The following is a 15,215-nucleotide window of genomic DNA, read 5'->3' on the forward strand; positions in this document are numbered from 1 at the left end:
GTCAAGAGCTCCAAAAAATCTGGTATGGCCAAAAGGCTGCACAGGTGGAGTTCCAAACATGGCTGAAGGTGTGGGTTTTGGAGCCTGTGGCTCCTAGTGCCGCCAAGACTAATGGAGTGGACCCTACCCTATCCAAGAGAGAAAAGGGTAAGTCACCTACCTGGTGGACTTGGGCTCTTGCAGGAACCCAAAAAGAGTTATCTATGTCAACCGCCTTAAACCCTATCACAACAGAGCTGATATGATCATGCTCATGGTCACTAAATGAGGGTCAGGAAGCTGAGAGTGAACCTCTCCCTCCATCTCATCTCTAGAACCCCCACAGGTGGCTCAGTAGAAGGAGTGGTCCTTTCAGACACCCTCACTGACCAGCAGCAGACTGACTGCGAGCAAGCCTTGCAGCACAATGCTGAGCTCTTCTCTTTGACCCCTGGTCAGACTATCTTCTGTACATATGATGTGGACACTGGGGACAGCTCACCCGTCAAAAATAAAATCTACAGACAGTCTGATCATGTCAAAGAAAGCATCAAAGCGGAAGTCAGCAAGATGCGGGAATTGGGTCTCAACGATGTGACCAAAACAGATTACTACCCAATCCCTAGCGCTGATGAACTGATTGACAGGTTAAGGGCTGCCAAGTATCTCATTACTTTTGATCTCACATCAGGGTACTGACAAATAGGTCTGATCCCTAAAGCAAAAGAGAAATCGGCATTCTCCACTCCTGATGGGCATTGTCAGTTCACTATTATGCCCTTTCGATTGAAGAATGCCCGTGCCACCTTCCAAACGTTGGTGGATAAATTCCTTGCTGGGTTAGAAGACTAGTGTGCAGAAAATCTTGATGATATTGAAGTCTTTGGTTCTACCTGGCAGGATCACTTGATCCACCTTAGCAAGGTCCTAGAGGCTCTGAAACATGCAGGCCTCACTATCAAGGCAAGGAAATGCCAGATAGGGCAGGGCCAGGTTGTATACTTGGGACACCTTGTAGATGGAGGCCAGGTTCAACCACTAAAGCTTAAGATCCACACAATTCTGGACTGGGTAGCTCCAACAACCTAGACCCAAGTCAGGACATTCGTTGGCTTGACTGAGTACTACAGGAGGTTCGTGAAAGGATATGGCACCATTGTGGCACCTCTCACAGAACTGACCCCCTAAAAAGATGCCCAAGAAAGTGAACTGAACATTGAGCTGTCAAAAGGCATTTGACACTCTGAAGGAAGCAATGTGCTCAGCACCTGTTCTGAAAGCTCCAGATTACACCAAGCAGTTTATAGTGCAGACCGATGCCTCTGAATATGGGATACGAGCAGTCCTTTCCCAAATCAGTGATGATGGCCATGACCAACCTTTTGCTTTCATTAGCAGGTGGTTACTCCCCAGAGAGCAGCATTGGAGTGCCATTGAAAGGGAACCATTTGCTGTGGTTTGGTCCCCGAAGAATCTGAGGTCATACTTGTTTGTTTCTGACTTCCTTGTTAAAACTGACCGCAGGCCTCTCAGATGGCTTTTGCAGATGAAAGGTAAAAACCCCAAACTGTTAAGGTAGTCCATATCCCTACAGGGAATGGTCTAATCAGTGGAACATTGACCTGGGACTGACTAGGCCAGTGCAGAAGGCCTTTCCAGGTTCTTCCACGTATAAGATGAAGTCGCTCTTGGGGAAGGTTAGTTTTATATTCTTTCTTTTGAGGGGAGGGGTCTTGTAGGAAAGTGCCCTTTTTGGCCTGCTTAGCTCCCACGTTTTGCCTGGTATCTGATGTAATTTTGACTGAGAATGCACTGGGTTCCTGCTAACCAGGTCCCCAGTGCTAGATATGTTTCCCCAAAACCGCACAGTTGTTTCCCAAATTGGCAAAATCTTTAGCACCCCCTCTGTAAGTCCCTAGTAAATGGTACTCCTGGTACCTAGGACCTGGGGTACTAAAGAAGGTCCCTAAGGGCTGCAGCACGAATTGTGCCACCCTAAGAGACCACCCACCAAGCTTCCATTTCAGGCTGCATATTTTGGTGCAGACCAAAGTGAAAACACAACATGTCACACAGCCTGTTTGCCATGTCCTCTAACTCTGCATGTAATATATACATCACCCTTCTAGCAGGCCTTACAGCCTTTAGGCAGGGATCATTTACATGGGAGGGCATAACTGCATGAGCAGATATGCCCTTGCTATATCTCTGTCACTTCTCAGACATAGTAAGTCACAAGGGGAAGCCTTTTTCAATACATGTACTGATCACTATGGGTTCCCCATCTACAAGATGGCTTCAGTGAAGATAGGGATGCTTGGTATCTAACATCTCGTATTGGGGAACACGCACTGTAGGAAAGTAGCAGCTTTCTGACACAGTTACCCCACTTTCTGCGTGGTGTTTGTGTGTTTAGACTGTAGTACACTGGGATCCTGCTAACTAGGACCCCAGTGTCTGTGATCTCTCCTCTAAATTTGGTTGCTAGTATACTTTTTCACTCCAAAATTGGCATACTGGTGCACCCATGTAAATCCCTATTACATGGTACTTAGGCACCCAGGGCATTGGTAAACAAGGGACTTTCATGGGCTGCAGCATGTATTGTGCCACCCATTGGAGTACATGTAAACTGTGTCTGCAGGCCTACCATTGCAGCCTGTGTGAAATGGTGCATGTAGCTTTCACTTAAGATATAAGGCTTGTCTTATATCCTGGTCACTGCACTTAGACACTGTAAGTTACCTCTGTGGTAGGCTCTTCAGCCCAAGTGCAGATTGCATGTTCCTAAGTGTGAGGGTACCCCTGCATGAGCAGGATAGCCCTTCAAACCCCATATTCCATTATCTGGGCTTTGTAAGTGCAGGGAAGCCATCTTAAGGTATGTAGTGGACACTGGCCAAAACAAGTGGTCTAGCTACATAATGGCTTCTCCAAACCTAGGCATGTTTGTTATCAGTTATGGGCTGGGGTGGGGCGGCCTCTGAGCACCTCCAGACTGCTTTGAAATGCACATTTGGTGCCCTCATTCCATAATCCGGTTTGTACCAGTTCGGGAACTGCTGGTTCCCGCTCTGACACAAAACGTTACAAAGGACAGGGGAGTGACCACCCCTATCCAGCCCTTCCCCTAGGGAGGTGCACAGAGCTCTGCCGGTTGGCCGATTGCTTCTGCCATTTTGGAAACAAGGTAGGCAGAGGCCCCTAGGAGCATCTGACTGGTTAGTCCAGGTAGATGACATCTTTGACCCCCTCTAATAGGGGGGTCATCGCAGAGTGTGACCAATCTCCTTTTAGTGTTACTTAAGGGCTTCCTCAAGGGTGGGTCCTCAGATTCGTAGAGCAAGACTCTACACCAGGAACTCTCTGAAACACTCTTTTGCTCCTGGCCTCCAGAACCGCTGCAGGTCTACGTTTGGAACTGAAATAAGACTGTACCCAGTTTGGAGGGGCTCCCACAGCAACATTGTTTCTCCAGCTCCTGCAAGATTTCTGCAACATCCGTGTCTGTCCATCTTCCAGGGTCACAAGGACTCTGTTTGCATCCATGAAGCAAGAAAGACTCTCCCTTGGTGTGACGGAGTCACTCCCCTGCTTCTGCAGGCACCTCAAGGCAACAACGACTGACTGGTGGATCCTGCTGTCCCAAGGACATTGAATGGCTCTGCAACACAAGTGGTGGTTCTATGGTCCTCTTTGGGTCCCTTTTATCTTCTGGTTCACTTGGGAAACTGTGGGCTCCTGCTGCAGCTACTGGAACAGAACCCCTGTGCACCACGACTCTTGCTCTTGCCAGGGCTTGTTAGCTCTTCCTCCTAGAGATCTTCAGGCTCCAAGAAGCCCCAGCCTCCAGCACTCTGCCACTCTAAGATCAGCTTCCACTCTGCAGCTCTTGCGACTCCTGTTTTGTTGTGCTGTTGAGGCCTCCCTGCGACTCCCTGTGCCTGCTGCCAGTGGATCACTCACCGGGGCTCCGGCTGGCTTTCCTTCCAACTGAAGGTCTGCCCTGACTCTCTTCCAAGTGTTGAGTTACTGTGACCTTACTGGTCATCAAAAACCTGTAACTTACCTTGCAACTGCCATTTGCCAAGACTTGTTGGTGGTCCTGCTGGTCAGTGACCCTCCTGCACTCTGGTGACCTACGTGGGACAGCTCGTGGGTTACTTCAAGGAACTTCTGCATCCCTCCTGACTCCGCAGCTGGATTCCTCCTTCACCGTCCTGCAGGAACTTCACCTCCAAGAGGGTGTGCATTGCCAGCCTGCACTGCCTGGACCCCTTCTTTTTCAGGTACCTCTCATGTGGAATCCACCTTGGGTTCCACCGATTGGTCCACGGGTCGCAACAGCAGCTGGACAACCAAGGCCTCCAACATGGGTTTCAGACGCCCCTTCACCTCTATGCACCTGAACACTCTGGTGTAGGTACTCCGGTCATCTGGGTATCCACGGGTGGGGGCACTCTTCAGCCTTCTATGTGCCAACTGTTTTCATCGGAGTCCACTGGGACGGGTCCTGAATACATAAAAATCCAACTTCAATGGTCCTGTGTTAGCCTATGGGGCACCCTGCTTGATGATAACCCTGCACCCGGTTGCCTGTGGGATTACAGTTACTTACCTCTGGTATTTTCTTATTCCCCCAGGCCCGGTGATCCTAACACGCTTACCTTGGTTGGGAACCTTCATTCTTATACCTCTTTCTTAGTATATGGTTTGGTCCCTTCAAGGGGCCCCATGTATTTCTATTTTATTTCTATTTTATTTCTGATTGTTTCTAAGTGGATATTTGGTGTGTAGGAATCTCCAAGTGGAGATATACCAACGTTAGTATAGTATTTAGTGTTGTAATAAAGAAACCTTTATTTTTGCAACACCTGGTGTGGTTCTTTCTTGTATACAATTAATGACTGACTATTGTGGTACTGAAAGTGCTTTACACTCCTCCTAGATAAGCTTTAGCTGCTCTCCACAGCTACCCCTAGAGAGCTTTTGCTATCTGGACACCTAAACACTATCACTAAGGGTTGCCTGGGCCCAATATAGGGTGCCACACCATAGTTGAACAACATAAACTGAGCCAGCCTCCTACACACACTGATGCCAGTGTCAGTTACTGATAATTGCATTCAGGGGGCACCTTAGAGGTGCCCCCTGAAAACGTACCAGCTGCTAGTGTGTTGACTGACTGGCCCTGACGAGTTTAGCCACCTTAGCCACATCTCTGACCCCCTAAGGTGAGAGCCAGCACTCTCACAAGGAGAGCAATCCCCATTGAAATTTATCGGGCACCCGATGCCGTGCTGTACCTCTGCACCCGGCTGCCCCAGTGTTGCCCGGAGTAACCTGTTAGTGTGGTCCTTTAAGGACTCATCGGCTACAGCCATGTCCTTGGGGTTCTCATCTGCCCCTCGTTAACCCCAGTCTGCCTTTCGGCTCTTTCGTGATTACGGAAGGGTGTGATCAACTGCACCAGCCATACCCCAGCCACCGTCAAGCGCACGCTTCCGAGCCCATGCGTGGACAAGGGCGTGGTTATTCCTGACCGTGTGGATTGGTTAATCAGAGATCTGCTACAGACACCAACCTACCACCCCCTCTCCACAATGGGGCTGCAGCCCCAAACCCTCCTCATCTTGCCCTTCAAGATCATGGGTGCCTAGTTGGTGGCAGACTTCGTCATCATTTCCACCCCTGGCAGTCCATAACGTCAGACAGGTGGGTGTTACAGATCATTCGGGAGGGCTACTCCCTCCTCTTCCAGTCTACCCCTCCCTCTATACCACCATTTTGCAACCAGCTGACAGAGGATCGTTTGTCCTTGCTCAGCGAGAAACTCAAGGTCCTCATATCCAAGAGAGTCCATGGGAGAGTTCCAGGGCCAGGAGTTGCCTGTGGTTGCTATTTCCGCTACTCTCTGGTCACCAAATAGGACGAGGGACTTTGCACCTATCTTAAACCTCTGAACCCTTCACTTCTTCCTCAGAATGGAGAAATTCAGAATGCTCACCTGGGTTCAGTTCTTGTCAGCTCTGGATCCGGAATACTAGATGGCAGCGTTGGACTTGCAGAATGGCTATTTTCACATCCCCATCCTGCCCGCCCGTTGGCGCTACCTGCGGTTTATGTAGGCCACAAGCACTTTAAGTTCAGTGCTCCCCTTAGACTTACCAACACCCCTCAGATGTTCACCAAGGTGATGGTTGTGGTCGCACCTTATCTGCGAAGATCAGAGGTTTCAGTTTTCCCCTTTCTCGACGACTGACAGTTGAAGGTGAGCTCTCCCAGGCTGTTTTCTCAAACCTCCAGACTACGGTGGACCTCCGGCATTTGCTGGGGTTTACTATAGATGTGCCAAAGTCACAACTGACTCCCTCTCAGATGCTCCCTTTCATCTGAGTTGTTCTGGACATAGTGCAGTTTTGGGCTTATCCTCCTGAGCAGTGAGTCTGGGATATTCAGGCTAAGATACCAATGGGATATTCAGGCTAAGATACCAATGTTTCAGCCTCCATCCTGGGGTTCTGTGAGACTGACTCCAAGGATGCTGGGCTTCATAGCCTTCTGCATCCTGCTAGTGACACATCAGATGGCATATGCATGCTCTGCAGTGGGACCTGAAGTTCCAGTGGAGGCAGCATCAGGGGAATCTCTCCGAAATGGTTGAGATCTCGGGGGAACTGCACAAGATCTGAAGTGGTGGTTAATGAACTGCAATTGGCCCAGAGGCAGATCCCTCTCCCTTCCCCAACCAGATCTCACAGTAGTGACAGACGCGTCACTCCTGGGATGAGGCAGAGATCAGAGGCTTCTGGTCTCCGGTGGAGTCTAGACCCCACATCAACTTGTTGGAACTCCAAGTGATCAGGGTAGCATTGAAAGCATTTCTTTCCTCCCTCAAGGGGAAAGTAGTGCAGCTGTTCACAGACAACACCACTGACGTGGTACTGCAATAAGCAGAGCGTGATGGGGTTGTGAACCCTTTGTCAAGAAGTTCTGCCCCTCTGGACGTGGCTGGGACAACAGAGCATTTCCCTGTTGGTTCAACATCTGACACGGGCTCTCTGAAAGTCAGGGTGGACAAATTCAGCCATCAGTGATCAATGGAAAGCTGTCAGGAATTATGTTACCGGAGGTGGTGGAAGGTCTCTTGGGGGAGAGCCTTAGTTGTATCTGTTCACCTCCACAGAGAACGTGCATTGTCAGTAGTATTGTGCGTTGGAGTTTCCAAGGTGGCAATTGCTCTCCAACACTTTTCGTCTCAAGTTGAACTCAGGCGTCCTGTATGCATTTCCACCCATACAGCTTCTGCCCACACCTCTCAAGAAGTTCAACAATGACCGAACCCAAGTAATCCTTGTGGCTCCTGACTGGTCACGAAGGGTCTGGTATCTCGAGCTATTGAGCATGGCCATCGATCCTCTGATCAGACTGTCCCTTCGGGAGGATCTTCTGTCGCAGCTGCATGGGAGTGTTCTCCACCTGAACCTGTCCAGTCTCTGCCTTCTTGCATGGAGATTTAGCAGTGACAATTGACAGCTTTCAACATTCCGCCCGAAGTCTGCCATGTAATCCTGTCAGCCAGGTGACCATCCACCAAACAGTATACTCCTGTCATTGGAAGACATTTGTGGCATGGTGCACAGACAAGTCTGTTGACTCCCCTTCTTCCCATCTTTCTGAGGTTCTATTGTTTATACTTTCATTGGCCCAGCAAGGCTCTGCTATGGGCACTCTCAAAGGTTATTTGTCTGCAGTCTGCTTTTTTAAAGTTGCCTGATCAAACTTCTTTGTTGAAGTCTCCTATTGTAAATAGGTTTCTTAAAGGCCTTACTCATATGTTTTCTCTGCCCTCATTTATTGTGCCCCAGTGGGACTTGAATTTGTTTTTGACTTTTCTGATGTGCACTCCTTTCGAGCCTCTCCACAATTCTCCTCTCAGGCTCCTCACTTTGAAAACAGCCTTCGTTGTGGCCATCACATCTGCCCGCAGAGTGAGTGAACTGCAGGCATTGTCATCTAAGCCACCCTACCTTCCTATCTATCCTGACAAAGTGGTGCTTCGCACTCGGGCCTCCTTTATACCGAAAGTTTCACACCCTTCCATGTAGGCCAGTCCATCACTTTGCCTACTTTCTAAGCACCCCGTACCCTTCTAAGGAAGAGGAGAGACTACACTGCCTGGACTGAAAAAGAGTTTTGGGGTTATACCTTGATCTTACCAAAGAGTTACTGGTGAATGATCAACTTTTTGATGGTTATGTGGGTGTGAAGAAAGGTCAACTGTTGCAGAAAAGAACCATCTCCAGATGGGTTGTACTTTGCATTAGAAAGTGCTACGCACTGGCAAAGAATCAACCCGCGTAGAGTTTGTGTGCTTATTCTACCAGAGCTAAAGCTGCAACCACTGCATTAGCATGCAGATTTCTAGTCCTGGACATTTGTCAGGTGGCATCGTGGGCTTCTCTGCACACTTTTACGGAACACTACTGCCTGGACAGTTGGGTCCAAAGGGACAGTCACTTTGCCCGTTCGGTCCAGCAGGACTTTCTGGTGTGATCTTAGTTTGCAGACCCACCTCCGGGGATGGTATTGCTTGGGTATCTATTCTAAGGTAAGGAATCTGTAACTAGATTTCTCCAGCAGATGGGCAAGTTATTTACCTTCGGTAACACCTTAGCTGGTAGAGACAATATCTAGTTACAGATTTCTTTCCGACCCACCCATCCTCCCCATTCTGCAAACTACTTTCTTGGGACAGGGATTCCCCTTTCAGGGCCCTAGTTTTGATGCATCCGTGGTCAGTGTTCTTCATGGTTCTGGGCTTCTGCCTTGGAAAGTGTGAAAAGACACTGATGTCAGCTTGCTAGGGTGGCACTTGTATAGGACCCGGGAAGTCATTTCTGATTTGGACAACGACGGACGCAAAGCCGTCCGACACCACCTAACGGCACGCAGGGGTACTGCTGGAGAAAAATCTCCGGATCCAGACTAACGCCTGGGGAAATTGTATGGTAAAGAATCTGGATGTATGTATTGTCTCTACTAGATAAGGCATTACCGAAGGTATGTAACTTTTCCATTAATGCTGGACTTGCAACACACACATTTTCAGATCCATGTCCTACAGTCCCACTGACATTACCTGCGGTTTCAGGTGGTCTAAGAGCACTTTCAGTTCACTATGTTCTCCTTTGGCCTTACCAGTGTGCCGTGAATCTTCACAAAGGTGATGGTGGTGGTCGCAGCACACCTGCAAAGGCTGGGAGTCTTCCCCTAACTTGACAACTGGCTCCTGAAGGCAGACTCTTCTAAGACAGTCACAAGCCACATCCAGATGACGGCTAACATGTTGACATTCTTTGGGTTTTCCATCAACATGCCAAAGTCAAACCTGACTCCTTTACAGCGGCTTCCCTTCATGAGAGCCATCCTGGACACAAGATATTTCCAAACCATTCCTCCCTTCAAACAGACCAGGACATTTGGGCTATGATCCAGATATTTCATCCCTTGACCTTGGTCTCAGTGAAAGTGGCTCTGAGGATTCTGGGCACCCTGAGCCCTGCTAGTTGACTATGCCAGGTAGGTCGGCAGTGGGATCTGAAATCTCAGTGGTCTCAGCACTAAGGTAACTTAAGATTCAATCCAGGTCTTGGAGGAGACTGCAAAGGATTTCTAGTGTTGGTTGGTAGACCACATTTGGACTGGCGGCATACCACTCTCCCTACTCAGAACTATCCGTTGTGACAAGTGCAGCATTGCTAGGTTAGGGAAGCCTAGAGGTGAAGATTAGAGGACTCTGGTTTTATTGGGAACCCGTCTCCAATTCAGTTTGCTGGAGTTATGTGTTATTTGCTTTGACCTACAAGGATTTCTTCCCTTCCATCAAGAGGGTACAGGTACAGGTTTTTACAGACAACGAAAGTGTCATGTGTTACTGTAACAAGCAGGGCCATGTGGGGTTACGTATTCTGTGCCAAGATGCCTTATGCCTTTGGAACTGGATGAGTCATCAGGCCGTCTGCCTAGTCCTAGAAGACCTGTCAGGATCTTTAAATGCCAGGGTGGAGTCACTCGAGTGCTTTGTAGAGCGAATCACAAATGGCAGCTGTACTCCAAGGTGGCACAGGGTGTCTTCCAGCAGTGGGTAGAACCCAGTCTCACTCTTTTGGCCACTGATAAGAATGTGCAGGATCTGAACTTTTGCGGGTTAGAGTTCCTAGAGCAATTCTATCTCAGAAAATGACTTTCAGTTGGACTGGAGCTTGAGACTCCTGTATGCCTTTCCACCTCTACCTCTAATGACTAAAGTTCTGAAGAAGATCAGGCCCAAGTTATCCTAGTGACTCCAGGTTGGGCCAGGAGAATGTGGTACTCAGAACTTTTGGCCATAACCATCTGTCCTCTGTTTCTGCTGAGTCTTCAGAAAGATCTCCTGTCGTCACAGCAGGGCAGGGTCCCTCACCCAAATCTTTCACCTCTGTGAATGGAGATTGAAAGTCCACAGTTGACTGCCTTCGTTCTTCCTCCAGAGGTAGTAAATGGCAGTCTGGCAGCAAGTTGTCCTTCCACTAAAACCATCTGTGATAGACAATGAGTGATATTTATTTATTTATTTTTTGGCATATCCAACCCTTAAAAGTCAATTTGTCTGATTTTCATGTTTTGTTCTTCTCTTTATCCCAACAAGTCTGGTTGCCTGATCAGAAGCCTTTGTTTAAGTCACTGATTGTGATGGATTTTTAAAAGGTCTGGTCCATTTGTTCCTGTTAAAACCTTTTGTGAAGCCTCAGCAGGACCTCAGTCTGGTTCTAACAATTGTAATGGGCACTTTAACAATACTAATGTGCTGCTCCCTGAGATTTCTTGCATAAAAGACAGAATTCTGTTTTGCGATCACATCAGTTTGTCGCTTAAATGAGCTGCAAGCACTTTCTCTCTGCCAGCTGTACAACACCTTTTTCCTGATCAAATTGGTGCTAAGACCCAAGGCAGCTTTCTTCCTAAAGGTTGTAACACCTTTTCACAATGGACAGTCCATTTTTCTGCTAGTGTTCGAGGCCCCATCGCCTAGACTCTAAAAGAGCTCTGAGTGTCCACATCCATTGCACCTTGTGTCAACAGGTGGATTATCAGCTGTTTATGGATGTCTCTGGGGGTTGAAGCTACTTGTGGGTTTCTCTGGGGTGAGCAAAGGAAGACCAATCCATATAGATTGTTCTTTGTGTAAAGATCTGCCATGGTCTGACCAGGAAACAGCCTCTGGCTGACCAGGTGCAGGATACTATATCTCACTTTTTATGAAATCAGGATAACTTGTATTCATCAAGAGTAATTGATTCAAGGGATAGAAAATTACCTGACTAAGGTTAGTGTCACAATATCCCAATTAATGATCTAGCAATAAGTTGATGCCTAAGCATAATGTATACCAGTATTTACTCAGTAATTGCATAGGAACTTGCTGAAGCAATTTCAAAATGAATATCACTACTCGGTTTAATTATAACTAAATCATGCTGAAGCAACATACACAAAGGCAGTGCAGAGGTCAATTGCTGGAATTTTAAGAAGTGTTCATCAAATGGCCATGTTGCAAAATGTATTGCACTAGCAGCCTTTCCTTTTATTGTGATATTTTAGCAGTGGCCTTACAACGTCTTGCTCTGTAAGCTCACATCACTCAGATTATAAGTGTATTCATCCTACAGGGAAGCAGTTATGGTTTGTAACCCACACCAACTGTGCCTAGGGAGCTTGGACCAACACCACATTATTTCTTACAGTATGCATGATTTTTTTTGTAAAGGTTCACACACTAATTACATTTATTTTACAAGGAAAGTAGTTCCTTGCAAGTTTAAAAACTCAAAATACACATTTTATCCTTTGAGAAGTGTCAACAGGTTTCTGCATGTTAGACTAAGGCTATCTAATGAATTCATCAAGCTTGTTCTGGTGCATCTAAGTTGGAAATTGGTTATAGTTACCCTCTATGTTAATCTGTAAGAATCAATAAACAGAAACGTTATAGAATAAATCTAGCCAAATCAGAGCTATGGGTCTGCACAATAATATCAAGTACATATCTCTGGGTACATAGAGACATTCAAGTTTGATGATCAAATCACAGAAATACCTAAGAGCTCTTTGTTGGAAAATTATTTAGAGCTTTTAAATGTAAGTTCATATAAAGTGGTGTGAGTTAATCACTCGTATGATATCACAAATTGGTCATATTTAGAATGAGACTTTACCCAGTTATCAATCGCAATAATTACCAGGTACTTGTTGGTGCATTTTGGTAGGGTATAAAGTGATTGGTGCAGTGTAGGAAGCTGGCTCTGTATATACTATCTCAAAGTGAGAGATAGTGTGCACAGAGTCCAGGGTTTCCCCTTAGAGGTTGATAGCGGCAATAGTAGATAATACTAATGTGCTATTTGTGGTAGTGTGGTCGAGCAGTAGGCTTATCAGAGGCTAGTGTTAAGCCTTTGTTGTACACACACAGGCAATAAATGAGGTACACACACACAAAGACTTCACTCCAGGCCAATAGGTTTTTATATAGAAAAATATTCTTTTCTTAATTTATTTTAGAACCACAAGATTCAGAATTCAAGTAAGTACATACATCGTAAGGTACGTGGCATAGGTAAATATAGAACTTTGAAGTAAAACAGTAATGTACACAGTTTAGCATAAGATGGCAATAAGCTATTTTAAAAGTGGACACAGTTCCTGGAGGGCGGTAAGTAAAGGTTAGTTTCTCAGGTAAGTAAAGCACTTACAAGTTTAGTCTCCAGGGCATAGGCAGCCACCGCTGGGGGTTCAAGTCAACCCCAAACATCCAGCACCAGCAACACATGGCCGGTCGCGTGCAGAGGTCAAAGAGGGGCCCAAATATCATAGGCGACTATGGAGACTAGGGGTGCTCCGGTTCCAGTCTGCTAGCAGGTAAGTACCTGCGTTCTCGGGGGCAGACCAGGTAGGGTTTTGTAGAGCACTAGGGGTGGTCACAAACAGGCACACAAAATACACCCTCAGCGGCACAGGGGCGGTTGGGTGCAGTGTGCAAAGAAGGTGTCCGGTTTTACGTTGAAATCAATGGAGGGACCCGGGGGTCACTCTAGCGATGCAGGCAGGGCATAGGGGTGCTTCTCGGGTCAGCCACCAACTGGGCAAAGATGAGAGCCGCCTGCTGGTCACTCCTGCACCGGTAGTTAGTTCCTCTCAGGCCTGAGGGCTGCGGGTGCGGTGCTTCTTCCAGGCGTCTGGTTCTTTGTTACCGGACTGTCACGGTCAATGGGATCCTCGAGATTCTCTCAGCAGGCGTTGCCATGGGGGTGCAGGGAGGTCGTCTCAGGGTGGACACGCCATGGGAGTGGCCTGGGGGTCCTCGCTGCAGTGTTGGTTTCTCTGAACACGGGCCGGGGGCGTCGGGTGCAGAGTGTTGGGGACTCACGCTTCAGGAGTGAGGTGGGAGTCCCTTTAAAGATGGTTTCTTCTTGTTGCTTTGGACAGAGCCGCTGTCCACAGGAGTTTCTTGGTCCTTTGGGTTTGCAGGGCAGTCCTCTGAGTCGGCAGAGGTCGCTGGTCCCGCTGGATGCGTTGCTGTTGCAGTTTCTTTGAATTTGGAGACAGGTCCGTAGGGCAGGTCCAAAGCTGTTGTCTCCTTCTCTGCCGGGTTTTCAGGTCATCAGTAATCTTCTTGTTCAAGTCGTCAGGAACCTGATTTCTTGGGTTCTTGGTCACCCCTAAATACTAAATTTAGGGGGGTGTTTAGGTCTACAACCACCTTGTTCCTCCTCGCTTTGGGGAGGGGGCACATCCCTAATCCTATTGGGTTAAATCCTCCAGAGCAAGATGGAGGATTTTCTAAGGAAGGGGTCACCTCAGCTCTGGACCCCTTAGGGGCTGTCCTGGCTGGAGGGTGACTCCTCCTTGTTTTTCTCCTTATCTCCTCTGAGTTGCCAAAAGTGGGGGCTGTGTCTAGGGGACGGGATTTCCACTAGCTGGAGTGCCCTGGGGGATTGTAACACCAGGCTTGAGCCTTTGAGGCTGACCACCAGGTGTTACAGTTCCATCAGAGGGAGGTGTGAGGCCCCTCCACCCAGGACAGGCTTTGTTCCTGGTCCCAAAGTGCACAAAGGCACTCACCCCATGTGGCCTGAAACTACTCTGGAAGTGGCAGGCTGGCAGAGACTGGTCAGCCTAGCACTAGCAGTTGGGCTGACATGCAGGGGGCATCTCTAAGATGCCATCTGAGTGCATTTTTCAATAAATCCCACACTGACATCAGTGTGGATGTATTGTGCTGAGAAGTTTGATATCTAACTTCCCAGTATTCAGTGTAGCCATTATGGGACTATGGAGTTCGTGTTTGACAAACTCCCACACCATATACTCTTTATGGCTACACTGCACTTACAATGTCTAAGAATTGGCTTAGACTGTAGGGGCATAGTGCTCATCCAGCCATGCCCTCACCTGTGCACCCTGCCTTAGGGCTGTAAGACCTGCTATATGGGTGTCTTAACTATGCCACAGGCAGTGTGTTGTGGGCATGGCACTCGGAAGGTGTGAGGCAGTGTGCATGTGCTGAGTGAGGGGTCCCCAGGGTGGCACAATACATGCTGCAGCCCTTAGAGGCCTTCCATGGCCGTAGGGCCCTTGGTACCAAGGGTACCATTTGCAAGGGGCTAATCTGTGTGCCATGTCTGTGCCAATTGTGTAGACAAAGGTCCAGTTTTAGGGAAACAACACTGGTGCTGGGGCCTGGTTAGCAGGGTCCTAGCACACTTTCAATCATAGCTAGCATCAACAAAAGGAAAAAAGTTAGCCATTTTTTACTCATATTCTTTCTTTTTGTGTACAATTTGAAACAAATATGTTTTCTTTCTCAGGAGTGGATTCTCTCTGCATGAAAACCGTAAGCTGTGGAAGTCAGCTGTTGGGGTCTTTGCAGGACGTTTGAAAGAAAAGGAAGCTGATCTGTCAATGGAAGAATTGGTTAGGTAGTATATGCGCTTGTGATAAGATTTTTTTCGACAGTGGTTCTATGTTGTATTTTCCACATATATTGTTTTTTTAGGCATACTATGTAAGCATATACTTTGTTTATTTTAAATGTTAGATGAATTTCATACCTTGTGCACCATTGCCCCTTTGTATTTTTTTTATGAACCAAATATTGATTTTACAGTTTGATAAAATAAGCAATATAGTGTAATCTA

General features: G+C 47.5%; 1 protein-coding gene across 1 annotated transcript in view; it reads left to right on the forward strand.

Annotated features, from left to right (window-relative positions):
• The window catches only part of FANCD2 (FA complementation group D2), a 1,182,674-nt gene that overhangs the window by 719,441 nt on the left and 448,018 nt on the right, over positions 1–15,215 (forward strand). Inside the window, exon 33 of the mRNA XM_069206781.1 lies at positions 14,886–14,996. Within this exon, the coding sequence (XP_069062882.1) occupies positions 14,886–14,996 (111 nt within the window). The remainder of the gene's footprint in view (positions 1–14,885; positions 14,997–15,215) is intronic.

The sequence above is a fragment of the Pleurodeles waltl genome, chromosome 9, assembly GCF_031143425.1.
Source record: "Pleurodeles waltl isolate 20211129_DDA chromosome 9, aPleWal1.hap1.20221129, whole genome shotgun sequence".
Taxonomy (NCBI): domain Eukaryota; kingdom Metazoa; phylum Chordata; class Amphibia; order Caudata; family Salamandridae; genus Pleurodeles; species Pleurodeles waltl.